Below are 18,983 nucleotides of genomic sequence, written 5' to 3' on the forward strand. Positions count from 1 at the left end.
GTTTTGTTTTGTTTTTTGTTTTTGACAGGATTTGGGAAAGAAACTTCTAAATGACTTTTCGTTCTATATTTTTCTAAATGATAATTTTTTCCTTTGAGTTAATAGGCTTAATGGAAGCCTATGAAACTCAGAATTAAGTAATGCGTATCAATATTGCTCACATGCCTTAATAAATACCGTAGTCTGGTTTATTTTAAACCATGGCAAACTTAGATCGCTGATACAAAGAGTATATTTTACAGTTACAGATTTCATAACCAATTTTATTTTTTAGCCAGAGCCCAATAATCCTTTGTTTGCATAATTCCAACATGGAGTGTGAATATTACAAACATACCTTCATCAAGAACTGATAGTATGTCTTCCCAGAAGGGACAGCGAGGTCGAAAAAAAAGAAATAGAATTATCTTAAAAATCCATATTCCAGTCAGAAATATTTAGCCCTGATGGTTTCTTTCGAAACTGGGCAAGAGAAGCTTTCATACCATGTGACAGAGGCAGGGGAAAAAAACCTCCAACCAAAAGAGAAATCACCAGGTTAGCAATTATTAAATGGAGCAGTTACAGTGTTTTTTCATCCTTTATGCACATGATTATGTCTATTTAGGGATTTTGCTTGGTCTTCACGCCATGCATTTACCATTTTCAGTTTGAGCCAGGAAAAGCATACATTTAGTTCTGTTGTTAACTTTTCTTTCTGGCATCTACTCTTTTTAGGCTGATATGCAGCAAAAGAAAGAACCTGTTCAGGACGACTCTGACCTGGATCGCAAACGCAGAGAGACAGAGGCTCTTTTGCAAAGCATTGGGATATCACCGGAGCCCCCTCTAGGTACTTAAGCTGTGCTATTGTTTTCTTAAATTTGCCTTGCATGGGCTATACCATGTCCAGCGTTTACTATTCTTTTATGTCTCTTTTATTTTTATTTTAAAGGAAATTCTGTGGCTTACGGTTCAGGTGTATTTATTTTTTGAATTGAGGAGGCTGGAAGGAGATGGGGGGGCAGACTGTAGAGTTGGTAGCAATTTGCTGCTTGTTGACTGATTATGTGGTCAACCTTCTCTACTGTGGACTAGTAGATTATTTTATACTTGTTAGATGAGTTGCCACATGGTAAATACAAGAAATCGTGGAGTTTTTTACTTAAATTTTTCTTCATTTTCCTCACTGAATCCCAGCATCTCTCTGCCAACCTAAATACTGTGAATCTGGTTATGAATTTCATAACCACCACAGGCATAGAAGGATGCCATGATGAAAATAGAAAGCTCAGTGGGAAATGTGAAGGAAAACTGAAAATAGTAACAGATTAGCAGCTACTTAACAAGTTTAAATTTATTCGACTCTATTGTAGATCATGGTTTCACTGCTAATTGACATTCTCCTTGCAACTCCCCTCCTCCACCAACTCATTCATTCGTAGTTAATTGTCCATGATCTCGTTTTTGTCAGTAGGGTTTGGATATTGAACTATTTGTTTCATTTGTGTTAAAGGTAAACCTCTATATGATGTGTTTATTCTGTCACATAACTATATATCTTTCATGTGATAATTTATTTTGTTTTCTTTATCCATTTGCTTTCCATACATTTCAGGGTAATCTTAGGGTGTCTGTAAAACTACACGATACCCAATATAGTTTAAAAAAAAAAAAGAAGGAAAGAAACTTTAAAAATAATGTATATTTAAAAAGGTAGGATCAAGTCTCCATTTCAAAATGTTTCATTTTCTTTGAATCCCATCATTGGCTTTTATATTAAAATAAGTTTTCATTTATTTCCGTAGTTACTTAAATGAGGAATAAAAGTTATCCCATGTATGACAAAATGACAAGTATTTTATAAATGTACATTTAATAAGCCTATGAATTATTTAGTATTGCTGGATATAATCTAATATACACACACAAACCTAAACCACCATAAAAAAGCATTTTATACTGAACCTCAGTTTGTATTAAGTAAAATCCTATGTCTCACAATGGTAGAAGAAGCCCCTATAGGATGTTGATTAATCTGTTTGGCTTCTCTATGGTATAGAAGATGTAACCTGTGGGATGTTTGACTGATGGGCCTTCTTTGAGGAGCTGATAGACTTTTTAGTACTTAGTTGGCCTGTGGCATAATTTAGATGTTTTACAATAATCCATTATAGTTTTGCCTCAAAAAGGCCTTTGAAATTCTGTTGCGGTGTGAGCACTGGTCAAACACCATAGTGATATGTCCTGCTTTCCTCTCTCCTATGTGATGCCACCAATTAAACTCTCAGGACAAAACAGTTACATATCTCTAAACCATGACCACCATGACCGAATTCTGAGCTACCCCTGCATTCGTGCCAGGGCACCTGGCAGGAGTAGAGCCCATTTTCAATTTTCATCCATCTCTCCAACTTACCCTCTGACTTCCTGCAGCGGGTAATCAGCGAATTAATTGTGGGACCACATGAAATTCCTAGTTTCTTGACAGATCCGCCATTGTGTTACAGGATTTGAACAAAATAGTTAAGCCCTTTAGTCTATTAAATAAATAAAAGGAAATTGCACATGATTGAAACCAAATGGGAGTCCACACTTCTGTACTGAAGTTCCTCTCTGCCCATATGGCTTCTTTGGCATGTGGGTATTGAGAACCCATTGAATTCATCTGGCCTGGAGCCATCTTGGCTGTTTGGTGCAGCTTCTATCGGAAGGACATTTGGCTTGTACCTGAAGAATGGAGAAAAGGAAAATACATTTGCATTTCCTGTAGCTTTTTTTCTTTTCTATCCTGGCTCTCACGTGGTCAGCTTGCACTGACCTCCCTCTTTGAGCTTCTCTCCTGTCTTCAGAATGACAGTTTACTTCTGTGCCCGTGGCTGTGCCTTCCAGGGCTGCCGGAGGCAAAGGAAAACAAGTTCCCGAACCCAGTAAACAATACAATGGGATGAAACTATTAATTAAATGTAAAAATAAAGCAGCCTGGCATTTCCCTTTGTTTTGAAAGAGATTTTTAAATTACCAGGTTCACCGTTTAGCCTTTCTGTATCTGTCACTTAGTCTCTCAGAGCCAGTGCAGTTTGTGTTCCATGGAGAATGGACTGCCCTCCAATGTAGACATGCAACAGTCTTGATTGACTCTCCCTGGCCATTTAAAATTAGTCAGAATTACTTATTTCATAATCTTTCAAAGTTTTATAGACACCCATTTTACTTTTTAACAGGTCACATCTATGCTAACAAAATAAAGTGGAGAATTGGAATTATCCGGATAGTTCACCCTAGAAAGATATTTGACTTGAAATATCTGGATAGCTGTTTTGATTCTCCATTTCACTTTGTTAAGGTGGACATGGCCTTAGAATCCCAAAGTTAATTTTATCTAAATTCATTTTAAATTTGAATTTCCAAAATATGAAAAATTCACTTGACTTTCTTCCTTTTCTTTCCTTTTTTTTTTTTTTTCCTTTATCCCATCTTAATCTCTCCTGGCCATACAACCATTTTAATTTGGGCCCATTTGTTTTGATCTGTCTGACACTGCTCTTCCCCAGTGCAGTCGCTGCATTTTTTAACATGGGATACCTGTTATTTTCATTATTTAGTCCCAACCCCTATGTCTCCCTCCTCGAAATCAGTGAGCACTCCTAGTGAAGCTGGAAGCCAAGACTCAGGAGACCTGGGACCACTAACAAGGTAAGAACTGTCTCTTTACAAAGGCTACAGTGGATGTCAATAATATTAGAAAAGAGAGACCTGAGAAAACCACTGCCACTCTGTGGTATACTGTTAAATGTCCATGAATACCCTGCCGGTTTATGTTTAAGTTGATGGTGGCTTGCATTTTAGTGGTATAGAAATGAATTTGAACACTAGAAATGATGAACTTAGATGTTTCTATGAATGGGCTAATAATTGAACACCATGTGTCTTGTTTGACAAACACAAACACATCCATTAGCTTCAGCTTAAAAAAAGAAAGAGAAGGACCAAAGGCAAATGGAATATATATCCAGCTTCTCATTATTCTACTTTGGTTTTGGTTTCCATGGGAATTTTTGTGAAGTGAACACTGAGATGCTCTAACCCTAAATTTAATTTTTTAAGCATGTTGTTTATTGGCTTAATAGAGTTGACTAATTTGAGAACTTGGTCCCCAGAGTGTTTTTATTATCGTTACTAATTTTATGATCATCAGCGCTGACTGTTCTGTGAGTCAACTGCCACATTTTTATTACACTGTGTATACTCAAAGGATTATGAAACTTCTGAAAGTGGACATATAGATATTTTCTAATTTGACCACTGAAGGCGTATCCAAAAGGTAAAAATGTGAAGAGGGAAAAGAGAAGTCTCATTAATGTGGTTAGAGTCATGGTAACTTCCTTAATCCAGTTGCCTTCGATAAGATGGCCATATCCTGGGGCACATAAACAGGTGATATAAATGGGCGGGGTGTGGGTTCTGTGGCGACTGGTCAGGAAATGCCCTTTTATAAAGGCCAGATGGTGTCCTCACAGCTCAGGCTGGTTGAGCTCATGTGGGAATGTGGACCCAATTTTTCCACATCTTTCAGTTTTTCTTGAGAAGCTAAAAATTCAAGTTTTTAATCCAATAGTCTCCTAAATGTTAAATGTTAATGGCTTTGTTAAAGTAGCTGTGGGCCAGATTTCACCCATGGGCTGGCAATTTGTGAACTCTGTCTTTGACTCTTAATTTAAAAAAAATTATGAAATACTTTACTAAAACTTCAAATGAAAGAAGAAAGAATCATCCGCTATACCACTGTTCTAACAAATCAGCCTTTGCCTTGTCTATATACCTTTCAGTCCTTGTGCACCTGTGTACATTTCTTGCTACCATGTGTGTTCCTGGATACGAGGTATAAAATTTTGGATTTTTCTTTTTCCATTTAACACATTATCATAAGCATTATCTGTTGGAAGTACGTTGTGTCCCTATAGGTCTAGGAAATTTTGGTAGAGAAAAAAGACGGAACTCAGAATAGTCTAGTAGTAGCCTGAGTTGTAGGGTTTGTGTGTGTGTGTGTGTGTGTTTCTTTTTTTCTTTCTGAAACCAACATGTAGATAAGACTGGAATTGTCTCACCGTATCTGTCTATTGGCATGTTTCAGAATCGAGTGTTTTGTTTTAACAAAATTTGGAAACCAGTGGACACTGCTTTCAGTGTGGGGAGAATGGAAGTAGAGGTTTTCATGGGCACCAGGCTGGTTTATTTTAGCAGATCGCCTTTCCGATTTGAGGGCAGCACACGTCTTCTCTCATCTTTTGGTTTGAACACTTCAAAAGGTCTTTGAGGGGAGGAAAAAAAGTAACAATAACACAGTTATATAAGATCTAACATTTGTACAAGAGCTGGCACTATATAATTACGTTCCTTAGGGGGTCCACTGGCCTATCATTAAGTTAATGTATTTGCCTACTTCTGTACAATGCTGGTGTGGTGTCATTAATGCTTCACTTCAAGGGGTGAAGTTGGCAGCATTAAATTCCATTACTGACTTCACACTTGGTGAGCTCTTTTGAAAACTTTCTAGAGAAAGTTGACCTATGCTGTTAGTGCTCTGGGGACAACAGCAAATATTTCTTCTCCAGAACAGCACTCTTCTTTTCTTTGCCCACTTATATGCATTTTTTTTTTTTTTTTTGGTAACTTAGTGAATCACTTTGGAAGAAGTGAATCACAAATCCCAATGAACTTGAATTCTAGGAACATTCTGGCAAGGATGGTCAATAAGAAGTGAATGAACGAATCCCTTGCTGAGCATGGGTTTCATAGGAATGCAAGAAAAATGGCATTGGGGAAATGATGATTCTCAGAAAAACTGAACACAAATTTTGCCTCAGGAGAAGATATTAGGACTAGCTAAGTAAACCCTGCCCTTATTTTGGACTAAGGAAAATTCCATGTAAATTCATGTTTTTGGTTCCATAAATAGATAGGAGAGTTAAATTTCAGAAGAACAGTATACTTCAGTTTTTAAAATTCCACTTGGAATGTATTTTTCTGTAGAATAAACATCTTTGAAAACAATTACTATTAACCTTAACACTTCATAAAACATAGGACTGGGAAAAGAGCTTGCTAAATCCTCGGAGTACAATTCTGTAGTCACAAATTTGCTGAAGTGTATGGAATTTGGGCTCTTTGAAAAGTGGAAAATCTTTCAGAAGATAACTCAGAAATCAAATGAACACATCTGGTCCTATGAAAAGGTGCACATATATTCTGTCATCCATGTGCCAGAATCTCAAACCAAAACTGAAATTTTCTCTACAGAGCCAAAACTGACAAAAAGTTCTTATGCAACCCCCTAATTTGCAAATTGGCACACTTAATATGCCCCGTTATACTAAAAAGGTTAAAACAGGGTTTTAACAAAATCAAGTATAAAGAAAATTACTTTTATTGATTTTTAAGATCAGTTGAGTTAATGTTTTAAAAATAAGCTAATAGAAGGTAGAAATATATAATCATTTTTCAATTATACTAGTGTAATTTAATTTTAAAGGGTCAGTTTGTTTTGCAATTTCTGCTTCTGCTGCCGTCACCTGCTTCTCATTTACAGTTTACATTTGTGGAATTTTTCTTTCTCTTAATTTTGTAGAGGCAAGTAATCATTGCTCAGTTAATCATACTGGGCAAAGAACAAGCTCTCAGATATAAAAAAAAATCAATTTTATTAATAAAACATTTGAAAGCCTAGTTTTAATTACAGATTTAAAAATCCTGAATATACTATGTACAACTGAAATCCAACACAATATTAAGAAGGTATTACGCTATGATTAATTAGTATTGATTTAAAAATTCAAGGATATTTTGTTTTGTTTTTTAAAGATTTTATTTATTTATTTTATTTATTTTTAAGAGATTTTATTTATTTATTTGACAGACAATGCAAGTAGGCAAAGAAGCAGGCAGAGAGAGAGGAGGAAGCAGGCTCCCTGCTGAGCAGAGAGCCGGATCTGGGGCTCGATGTGGGGCTCGATGTGGGGCTCGATGTAGGGCTCAATCCCAGGACCCGGGGATCATGACCTCATGCCTAAAGGCAGAGGCTTTAACCCACTGAGCCACCCAGGTGCCCCGATTTTATTTATTTATTTGACAGAGAGAGAGAGAGATCACAAGTAGGCAGAGAGGCAGGCAGAGAGAAAGGGGGAAGCAGGCTCCCTGCTGAGCAGAGAGCCCCATGCGGGGCTCGATCCCGGGACCCTGAGATCATGACCTGAGTTGAAGGCAGAGGCTTAACCCACTAAGCCACCCAGGTGCCCCCCAAAATTCAAGGATATTTTAGTATAGGAAAACGTGTTGTTGTAATTCAGCATATGGAAAAGGTCCAAGAAGGAAAAAGTGATCCTTGTCGGGTATAGTTAAATGATACTTGTGAAATTAAAACACCTATTGTCATATTTTAAAACTCTTAAAAATATTAAGAATAAAAATATTTTTCTCAAAATGATTAGAAATATTAATCAGAGACCAACAGCCTATATCTTTTATACACAAGAGTGAAGCATTTAGTACTATATAGCCCTTAAAGAAGAATGACTTATGTTTAGTTGAATACATGTCTTTCTTCCACAGGAAATGGCAGGTTCCTTGAAGTCAAGGAGTAAGTGATATTTGAGATTGTATCCATATAGTGAGTTTTTGGTAAATGTGGGTTGAATGAATCAACTATTATCCTAATTTTTACAGATGAGGACACTGAGGCACAGAGAAAACAAGTAATTTTTGAAATTCACACAGTGCTAGGTTTTAACCCAGACAGACTGATAGAAATTTTCACAATCTATACCACTACCCCACATGATGTCTAACAACAGTTGATATAAGTGATATAGACATCACTGACCCTGAAAGATATTATTAGGATTAAATAAATTAATATCTGTAAAGCATTTAGAAAAGAGTCTGTCATATACTAAGTATATGTGAGTTTTAGCTCTTATTGTTGGTTTTTTCTTTCTTGCAATTTATTCGTCACACTTTTCCAATGGAAAGAGATAACATAAAACATGTTGGTGTCATTTTCAAATTTGATAGTGCTCTGTGTTCATCCAAGTAAGCATGTGAAAACATTGAACATGACAAGGCCAAAGACAGATTGTGGTCTGTGTCCCTGGAGACCACTTTCTGGGTTGCCCAACTCTTAATGCCTAACCTTCATATATTCCACCAGAAATGTTTATCTAGGTAATAATAATCGTTTGCCCACATTTATTCTTCTCCTTCCCATGAATTGCTCATGGAGGGCTTTGCACTAGGGCCCTTCTCATGTTTAGTCAAGATTCCTTATTCTTCTCAGTGATACAGCTAAACTGAAGGCCATACTAGCCTGTACAAATCTAGGAAAGTGTGTCGACCTCGTCAAGGTCACCAGGCCACCAGTGTGGAGGCAACACCCTGTCCCAAACCTGACTCAAGGAAGAAAATTTTCCAAGTGATTTAAAAAAGTAAAGCATGTGTTAATTTGATAACATATTATATAATCTACAATTACAGTAGGAGCACATATCCTGCAACATCTTTAACAAAATAGTCAGAAGGGGAAGTTGCTGATGTCTGTCTGTGGTGAGAAGTAGCATGGGGGATGAGGATAGTAACAGAATTAATTTCTATCTTCTTTTTTAACCATCTGGGCTTGACACTTTATTAAGTTCTACTTTCCAAACAATTGGGACATTCAAGTCCCCCCCCCCCATTTTATTTTTAATAATATCTTATTATTATGGAAACAACATCAGTGCCTTTTATACAATTAGAACATATGTATAGGCCAAAACTAGAGAAAAAAAATTTTTTTTAAGATTTTATTTATTTATTTGACAGACAGAGATTACAAGTAGGCAGAGAGGCAGGCAGAGAGAGAGGAGGAAGCAGGCTCCCTGCTGAGCAGAGAGCCTGATGTGGGGCTCCATCCCAGGACTCTGAGATCATGACCTGAGCTGAAGGCAGAGGCTTTAACTCACTGAGCCACCCAGGCGCCCCAGCAGTTAGCACTCTTAACACCTTAGTGTGTATTCCTTCGCACAATGTATATGTCATCATGTATATGGTAAATGATGTCATTGTATAAACTGTTGAATTTGCTTTTCTAATCAAATGCCCCTCTTTTTCCATTTCAATATGTTCTCATCTTATGTAATGTCTGTATTATTTTCAGCTTTCCCCAAGTGCCCCCCACATAATCCTATTGTATTTAAAATAGACCCATCCTCCCAGAGATCAGTATCTATTAAACAGAACTCTTACATGCATAGATTTGCTTTAGGGAGGTAAGGCCCCTCCCAAGGGATCTTCAGGGCAGAAGAAATGTCTTCTGAAGCACTTCACAGGGGAACAAAGGTACCAAGGTCATTCAGGCTTTCCGCCTCCTGTGCACTTGAGATTAGAATTTGGAACCAAGGAGCAGATGCCTGCAGACCCTGTGCTGTTCAATTTAAACATTAGGCTTCTATATAGTAAATATCATGTTTCATGTTGATAGGATACTTTGGTAAAATTTAAATATTTGATAAACTCTGTCCCTGATCTACCTTCTAGTGAATGTAAGTAAGGAAATGAGAGTAATATGTTTGTAGTCAAGCTCTGTGGGCAGCACACGGTTATCACTTTCTTTTCTCCGTGATTTCAAGAGAGGAAGGTGTGCTGAGAAGCAACACCACTTTATTGCCCAATAGAAAATCCTCAGGACTTTCATTTGTATCCACAATTGGATTTCATAGGATTCTCTAGACTCCATAAGCCTCAAAGGACTTTTGATCCTTTTTTGGTGAAAACATCACCATCTTCTAAGGGGTTGCGATGAATCAGAGGCTAAAGAGAAGAATCTAAGGTTTTGGTAAAGGTGAAAAAGTACAATAAAATAATGTAAAACATTGGAGGACATTTAATAAGCCTATAAAATCTTTATATATACATTTTTAAAAAAACCTGTCATTATGTAAAGAGAAGTTGATAGATTGCCACTAGTTTAATTGACTTCAGGAAGGCTGATATCACCGATTACAAAACTTGTTAAAAGTCAGTCTCCTTGGAAATTGGAATAAAAGACACACTATAGGATTTTCTTCTTCTGTAGCTCATTAGCTGGTTGAACATTTTTGATCTCTTACTCCTCTGTCTTCAGGAGAGCACTCTGTAAAAGCATCCACACATGGTTACAGGATCCCATAAACGAGGCGCTGCTGAGCTTTCTTGTCGAGAGACTGTTTGCTTGACAGCAGATCCTCTGGGAAAGTTCTGGGGAAAACATGTCCTTCCTCCATGGTGGGAAATCTTAGATTTTGCTTTGGCTCCAGCTCAGATGGGGTTCGTGCACAGCTCACTGTGGCTGGTAGTGGAGTTCCACATTAGGACTCGGATATTAGTCAACAGAATGAAGAGTCCCACACAGTATACCAAGAAAAAAAATTTTGAAGAACCCAATAGAAGTGTGTATTGCACTATTCTAGTTTTATTTCTGACATCAGAAGATCTTATCATCATCACTGTCGTCCTAAGTAAGGAAATAATTGAAGTTGGGAAGTAAAACATTAGCTCATTTCAATGCCAACCTTAATTAACTGACATCATGTAAATGACAGTGATAGATTGAGTGATATGACAGATTTTTAAATGTTCTTATTATTCAGCAGATTACCTTTGGAAACAGCACTTAGAAACATAGGTGTTTGGGGGTAACCCCAACTGGAGACTTTCTTTCTATTTGGCACTCTGCTCACACAGGCCCAGACCATTTTCTGTATCTGATTAGTGCCTACTGACTTGTTTGACAGAGAAGCCTCCTGGAAAAAGCATTCAGACACCCTGGGATTCAGGGAAGTTTGGTATTCTGCCCTCGAGCTGTCTCTCCACCTTAGAGGAAAGAATGGGAAGAGTTGCGTTTCGGTGCAGTTGTTTCAAGGATGAAATAAAGTTGCTGAGTTCATTTGGTAGAAAAGATAGCTGGACTTCTTTTTAGTCTCCGTGCAAATCTCAGCTTGGGAGAGATGAAGGATTTTAGGCCAGACATGCCCCGATTTATTCTTTCACTTTTTAGTAAAATGAAAGTAAAAACTATTTCTTTAGGAATCAGCTTGCCCTCCTTCAGCCTTCATGCCCATCAGCAGAAATGGCAAGTAAAGAACATTCCTTTGTTTCTTCTTTTATCCACTCACTCACTAAATAGTTGAGGATTTATTGTGTGAAAGATACAGTAAATGTTAGACCTGCAAGGAATATAAAGATAAGGAATTCTTCTCACTTCTAAAGAGCCTGCTTCCAGCAAATTGACAGATTTAATTTGAGGCCATCTAAGGAAATGTTGCTAAGTAATTACAGCTCTCAAATATTTGTACTTGGAGAGATGAGCAATAATGTCATAAACCATTATTCCCAAATCATCTGTAATTAATTTGTAGTATATTCATTTGGGACAAGTGGTTCTGGTTCATTACTACCTTACATAGAGTCTTGACACATATTTGGTACTCGGTAAATATTTATTAATTTGCATGTCTGTGCATGTGCGAGCACATGCATGTGCGGTGCACAGCTTGCAGAACACTGGGTGGGATGGGTGCAGGTTGAGTTAGAGGGATGAGAACAGAGGTAAAGCAGCTGTAGCTCAAGGTTGTTGGCCCAGTTGTCCGAAGGTGGACGTTGCTGAAGGGGAATTCCCAGCAATGGTTATAGGACTGAGGTATAAGGCAGGGACTTTGTCACAGAACCAAGGCAGAAATCCAGTCACTGGATTCAGGGCAAAAAGTCAGAGTGGGTCCAACACACCGTTGGCTTGACGTTGAGGTCCTTGGGCTTTATGACAGTGCTCATTACTTCCTGTAGGTCATCCTCAGATTTGGTCTTCAATCCAGGTTTTGGACTGTAGATTAGTATAGAGAACTGCAAAATAAGAGGCCCAAGTATATCTCTATTCCTGTCCCAGAGAGATACAAGTTATTTCTGAATGAGGTTATTGAGGACAAATATATCTTGAGAGTATGATATTTGAGCTGGACCTTAAAGAATGCATATGCTTTGGGCAAGTGAATTTGGGAGAAAGAGCATTCCAGATGATGGGAAAAGTGTCCACAAAGGGAAAGGCTGGGGGAGCCGTGGGAGGCAGAATGCATGTGAAGGAGCCTGTGGGAAAAGAGCTGAGTCTGAGACAAGGATGGCCTTTGTGATAGTTGCCACCCCTGGCTCCCACAACAAGTGGCTGTGTACTGAATTCATGGGGTAACTCGTTATGACCACAGGTACCTAACCACAGGTCTAGGTGAGGTCTGGGACACTACTTTTACAATGCTTTCAAGGTGTGAGTACTAGTGGGCAACTATTGGTCTGACATAAATGCCTAAAGGTCTAAACTAAGGTTGCAGGGTGGAAAAGGAAACAAAAGAGGAGACGAGAAGGGTAAAATGGCTCTGGCGTGCAGATGGGTATGTCCAAAAGGCATGTGAAAAAGTGGACTTGGAGCTCAGTGGTGATAAGGCCTTTGTGGTTATTTTGGACAAAAAATGGAGAGACAGCTGTGGGGTAACCAGGGTTAGAGTATAGAGATGAGGGAAGGAGTGACCCTGATCGGAAGTGCATGGCTTTATGGGGATGGAAGGAATAGGGTCATGTTAAAACTGGCCATGGACTTTAATGACCTAGAGGATGTCACCATCATATCATCATCCTCATCACCATCGTCACCTTCATTTTTGTTATTATTATGGCTTGTGATGCTTTATTTCCATAAGTTGAGTTTCTGGAGGTAAAACCAGTCCAGTCCAGGAACAATTCTATGTTAATGGTTCTTGCTGCCCACTAGTGTACTGCTTTCCAAAAGAACTATACTGATTTTAAATGCCTCCAGCAGTGCATGTGAGTGGAGTGTTAGCGTGACAAATGACAGAGTTCTTAATTCCTGCCTTCCAAATATTTATCAGACTTCACTTTCTTATAACCATAGAAAAGGTTAAGGCAAAGACACTCTTTAGGGAAGAATTTCAAAGCTTTCTACTTAGAGGTTTAATAAAGATGGAAAGAGTGGAAACTAGCAACTTACTAGTTGGTCAGAGTTGAAGAGGGAGAAGTTAAACACTCATCAGGGAGCAGGGTATAAGTAACACAGACTTCATGTCTTCCACTCCTAAGTTATACTCTGAACAAATGGCCAGGGATTATTGTTATTTTGGATTGGTTTTGAATATTTACTTCTATCTAATAAAGTGAAACTGAGCAAAAAAGCTGAACCAAAGGAGGGAGAATTTTATAAGAAATTAGTGATGAATTGGTAGAAAGTTTAAAATATAAAGTTTGGTTAGTCTCTGACTAGGTCAATGCTAACTTCAAGAATTTTGATGTTTTGTCTATTTTTTTTTTTAGATTTTTATTTATTTATTTGACAGAGATCACAAGTAGGTAGAGAGGCGGGCAGAGAGAGAGGAAGAAGCAGGCTCCTCGCTGAGCAGAGAGCCCGATGCGGGGCTCAATCCCAGGACCATGGGATCGTGACCCGAGCCGAAGGCAGAGGCTTTAACCCACTGAGCCACCCAGGCGCCCCTTGTCTATTTTTTTTTTTTAAAGTAATGAAAACCACATTGTCTCCCAAATTATAAACTAAATATTACATGGTAGGCCTTTCTAGATGAGATGCTGAGGGCTACATTGGCTGGTATATTTAGGGTCACATTAGTGAATCGTTATTTTCCATGGTGTGGGAAGCTTCTGTAGCTAGTATTTTGAAACAAGGCTGGGAACCGTCCAGAACTGCCAGTCCAGCTATGGGACCATACAACCATGACAAGGCTCCTTAGTCCAGAATAGATGGAGAATTATTGGGTTATCCAAGATCTGTACAAACAGCAGTTTCCCTGTGCAATATCAGAAATCGTCCCTTAGATCGTCAGAGAGTAAGAATATAACCTAATATAACCTAATATAACCTAAGAAATAACCTAAAACTGATGAGTACAGACAAATGCAGCACTTAAAAATAAGCAAATAACACCAGGATGATTTTCCATGTAGGAACAGCAAACAAAATCTAACTGATGTACTTAAACGAAGATGATGTCAATCAGAAAGGGTTTAGTTGGGCATCCCAGTAACGGGATGGGGGTAGGGGAGACTGATAATATGGGGCTACATCTGGTCCTGTGGAAGGAGGTGGACATGATCGGTGGTAGGGCAAGGCCAAGCTGTAGGAGTAAAACATTCAGATGCACTTTCTCCAATCCCAAAGACCCTGCTGGTCTTCGGGCTTCCCAGGAACTGGCCTTCAAGGAGAGAAGGCTTTATCAGGCGTGTATAAGTGCTCTCCCTGGCAGTTACTGTTATGATAAGTTGGTAAACTGATGTCTAAAACATAGCAGACTCTTAATTAGACCCAGGAAACCAACTCAGTGGCTGAAGTCCAACAAACCAGGCCTGGATGAAAATGAGTTTATGTCCAGATCCTCACCCCAGCCTTCCAAAACCAGGTCGCATGGAATCTCTGATCTTTTCAGAGGGAGGGGGTTTCCCTGCTCTGGCTTCCAGGGATGATCAAAGTACAGTCCAGGGCCTGGCTGGCCGGCACAGAGTACACATTCATCGAAAGGAAATGATAGCTATTGTTATTATTAATCGTTCTTATAGCATTTGTTTATTTTTTTTTTCAGCTAACATTTTTTGAAACTTTAAACTGTGCCAGGCCCTGGGCAAGTAATGACAACTATTTCCTTTTTGTATTGGTTATCCCCATATCATTACATATAAATATTCATACGTCTCATTACTGCACTAAAATGTAAGATTCTTAAGTGCCCACTGGTATGCTGCTTTCCCAGAGCACACCTGTGTGTTTTACTTTCTGCTGTGTTCTGCTAAATTATTATACATATTTTTATCTCTTGATAAGAGTTGTAGTTTCCTTAGAATTCTTTTCATCCTCTATCACAGTATTTTGCCTATTAGGTCTTTAATATTTATTGAATAAGTAAATGAATGCCCTTATCAAAAATATTCTCTCCCTGCCTGCACTGATTGGTCCATTCCAGAAATGACTGAAAATGAGAACTGATTACTATGGTAAATAGGGTGATTTCTATATGAAAATATTTTGTGGGACTATGTTATGTTCACTTATGTTTATTTACTTATGATTTCACTCCTTCTTTCATTAAAAAAAAACCATCTGGCATGATTTCAAATTGCCCAAGAAGGTGTAGGGGAAACCATCATTTTATTTTCAGTGATACACTAGCTTGATACTAAGATGTTCAGGAAGTTAAGGTATATGTTGATTGGTTATAAAAGTATACCAATTGGAGAAGAAAGAACTGAAAGGCAGTTTAATCATCATCTGATATTTTCAAATATGAGGCAGAAAAAAAGCTTTAAAGGGTCTCTGGGCTGCTTCCTCCTTTTGCAGAGGTCAGAGACTTTCATCAGGACACACAGTGGAGCCGACCCCAAATGCCTTCCTCTCACCTCCCAGAACAGGTGGGGTCCTGTCCAAGGTCCTGCCATCCATAGGGAAGTTTCTCTGCAAGCTTGCACAGAAGGAATTCAGCAAACATTCAATACACATTTAAAGATGACCCTTGGAGACACAAACAACATTTGCCCATTTGATGTATTGGCTTTAAGTGCTTTTTCTTTTTTTTTTTCTTTTTTTTTTTTAAGATTTTATTTATTTATTTGACAGAGATCACAAGTAGATGGAGAGGCAGACAGAGAGAGAGGGAAGCAGGATCTCTGCCGAGCAGAGAACCCGATGCGGGACTCGATCCCAGGACCCTGAGATCATGACCCGAGCCGAAGGCAGCGGCTTAACCCACTGAGCCACCCAGGCGCCCTTTAAGTGCTTTTTCTAAGAGAAAGTGCGTTCTGTACAAGCCTGACCACCCCACAGATAACAACGGGAAAAATGAGAAGACGATAAAACTAGCATACTTGATTGCATCGTTGGCTTGACACCTTACCTCGCCGCTCATTGCTGATGATGACTCTTTCACCGAATAATACATGTGTGACTGGGGGGGCAGGACTGCGGTGGGTCGGTTACAGAGACCACCTTGGTTGCTCTGCCTGAATCAATGCCAACCTCGGACTGCTGATCTGTCAACTCCTTAAGTGAGGGATTCTGATGGAATCATCATTTTTACTTCTTAAGCATACAGTGAGTTCAGATGAGCTGTCCGATAAGTAACAGGACAGCCAGACCTCCTGGGAGCGGCTGCATTCTTCACCTGCCTGGCAGAAGTGGAAAAGGTCAAACAAGGTCATCCCATCCGAAACTTCCAGGCAAATTGAGGGCAAAGTAGCTGACCCCACCCCTTACAGGGGAATGCTCCTCACAGACAACTGCAGCCAGAGGTTGCTGTTCTGTCTATAGCCAAAGAAATGCCCTTAAAGATGAGAGGTTTGATCCCCAGGGACGTGTGAACAGCCGCCGTGAATCACTGTAATGGAGTCTGTTACTTCCACTATTTATAACCATTACATTCGCCAACAAGGGGAAGGAATCCGTGCCCAGAACCTGGAAGGCCTTGCTTTCCTTGAGCAGAGAAGAGTCAGGAGCAGGGGTCCTCACCCTTGGCTGCACATTTAGAATCACCTGGAGAATTTAACGAAATACAGATGCTTGGGTCTCACTCTGCACATTCTGATGTAATTGGTCTGAAAGGGGCCTGGGCCTTAGGCCAGGCTTGAGTTAATCATGGGTTTAGAGGCTGACATATTTGAGGATCAGTGACGCTGTCTCTTGCTGACTAAGGAAAGCACTAGTCTGGCCCAGTCATTCTGCAAATGTGGCTCCAGGATCAGCTATAAGCCTTACCTGGAAACTTGTTAGAGTACAAATGCACCCTTGCCCTACTGAATCAGAATTTCTGGGGTTGGAGATCAGTGTTCCATATTTTAGCATAAGCCCTCCACATCATTCTGATCCCTATCAGAGTTTGAGAACCACTGATCTAAGTCAAGACCTTGCTACTCCAAGTGTGGTCTGCAGACTGGCAACATCTATAATCCCTGGAGCCTGTGAGAAATGTCACAGACCTACTAAACCAGAATCTGCATGCTCAAACGGTGTTCCCAAGTACATGTGTGTGAACTGAGATTTGAGAAGCGCGGGTCTAAGGAGTAGCGGCAGGTTAGTGTTCTCTCTGGACTTGAGTTGTCAGGTTTCGGAACGTTCCTAAGAGGACATGAGCACAGCTGGAGCTGGTAAGGGCAGCTGTGACCTGCATTCTGCTGCCTCAGGAAGAGGAACTTAAATGGCATCTGTCACACACGTAGGGTTTGACTCAGAGAAATTTTAATAGTAGATAAGGGGTGAACATGGTAGTAAGAAATGAAGCTACTTTTGGGTTGGTTTTTTTTTTTGAGATTTTTATCTTATTTTATTTTATGTCAGAAAGAGAGAAGGCACAGGCACAAGCAGGGGAATGGCAGGCAGAAGGAGAAGCAGGCTCCCCACTGATCCTAGAACCCTGGGATCTTGACCTGAACCGAAAACAGACCCTTAACCAGCTGATCCACCCAGGCATCCCGAAAAGCTTCTGTTTATCAAATAGTTGCTTGGAGCTTTGTAGGTATAACTGTGTGTTATCCTCGTAGAAAATCAGAGAAAGACCATCCATCTATCCATCCATTCATCCATGCGTTGAACGACTACTGTGTTATGTAAGTGTGGATGCCGGGTACTTTTCTAGGTGCATCTCTGTAACCTAGGGATACCCCCACCCCCATTATGAGGCTCAAATCTGGATCAAAGAGCAAACGGTAGTACATAAATGGATGTATAATACAAAAAAACATAGGTGTTATGAAGAAAGGAAAGCGGTGTAAGGGGAGGCGATGAAGGAAGTGCTACAAAGTAGTGAGGGGAGGAAAGCCTCTCTAAGCAGATGGCATTTGAGGGGAGACACATAGACACTCTTAGGGGGGCAGGACATCCAACAGGACACAGGGAGGGAGGAGAGCTGTGGTTAAACGTAAGTTTGGAAGATGGCCACAGGTCAGGTCAGCCTAAAATTGAATTGTCTCATAAGCCACGGTAAGTCTTCACAGACAAGGAAGACGAGGAGGGCTCCTCAAACTTCAGGGTGCCTGCAGATGGCCCAGGACTTTGCTGAACCGCCACGTGCAGTCAGTGAGTCTGAGGTGAGTCTGCGGTGAGCCTGTAACCCGCGCTTCCGACAAGCTCCAGGAGAGGCTGGGGATCCTGGCCCATGGGCCTTGCTGAGATGAAGCGGAGGGGACAGGGTTCGGGACAGTTTCCTGTATGCACTCTGTTTATAGAAGAGCTGCTTTATCCCCCTTGATTTTGAAGGAGAAATAACATGGAAAACTGAATGCCTTGCTAACTGGTGAGACTGTGTTGTCTCTTGTGAAATATTTAAACAATGTAAGAGACCCCCGGCATCTTGAGACAAATGTTATTATCAGTGATCATCTCAGTGTAATATATAAATAAAAAAACATCAAAATACCCATGAGCCTCAAAATCCAGTGCGTTGTTCTTACAGTAACGGACCTGAAGAAGCCAGAATTTGAGCAGAGGAACCTGATGGCAGGCTCCACCTGGCCTGACCACCTCCCCCAGACGCTCTGGCTCTCACCCATTTGCCGCCTTGCCTTTGGTTCTTTTCACCCCATGGGAGATGCTTGGTGCTCCCAGGTGTGGTTGGGCTCTGGGGTGTCCAAGAAACATGAACCAGTTTACATTCTCAAATCAGTCCAGCTTGAGTAGAAAACAGAACAAAACAAAACAACAAAAAAAAGGGGTGAGGAGATATGTAGAGCTTGAGTAGTTAGCTCTGGGCTTCCCTCCGTGAAAACACTCAGAGCTTCCAGTACCAAACAGACATTCAAAGGGAAGGACGATTCCTCAATTCCTCGCTTTCTTTTGTCACTTGATATTCATGGGGTCTTCCTAGCACCTGGGGATGGAGGGGCGGGGGGAGTGGGGAGATGTTCTGTGTTGTATATGCCATTGCCTTGATGAATGACATGGT

The 18,983-nt window shown here is 40.0% G+C and overlaps 1 protein-coding gene across 3 annotated transcripts in view; it reads left to right on the plus strand.

The window, feature by feature from the left end:
• Positions 1–18,983, plus strand: part of DYNC1I1 (dynein cytoplasmic 1 intermediate chain 1) — a 301,967-nt gene that overhangs the window by 38,282 nt on the left and 244,702 nt on the right. For all 3 annotated transcript variants that reach the window (XM_047695760.1, XM_047695759.1, XM_047695761.1), the window contains exons 3-4: positions 718–832; positions 3,585–3,675. In XM_047695760.1, the coding sequence (XP_047551716.1) occupies positions 718–832; positions 3,585–3,675 (206 nt within the window). The remainder of the gene's footprint in view (positions 1–717; positions 833–3,584; positions 3,676–18,983) is intronic.

Source organism: Lutra lutra, chromosome 11, assembly GCF_902655055.1.
Source record: "Lutra lutra chromosome 11, mLutLut1.2, whole genome shotgun sequence".
NCBI classification, from domain to species: domain Eukaryota; kingdom Metazoa; phylum Chordata; class Mammalia; order Carnivora; family Mustelidae; genus Lutra; species Lutra lutra.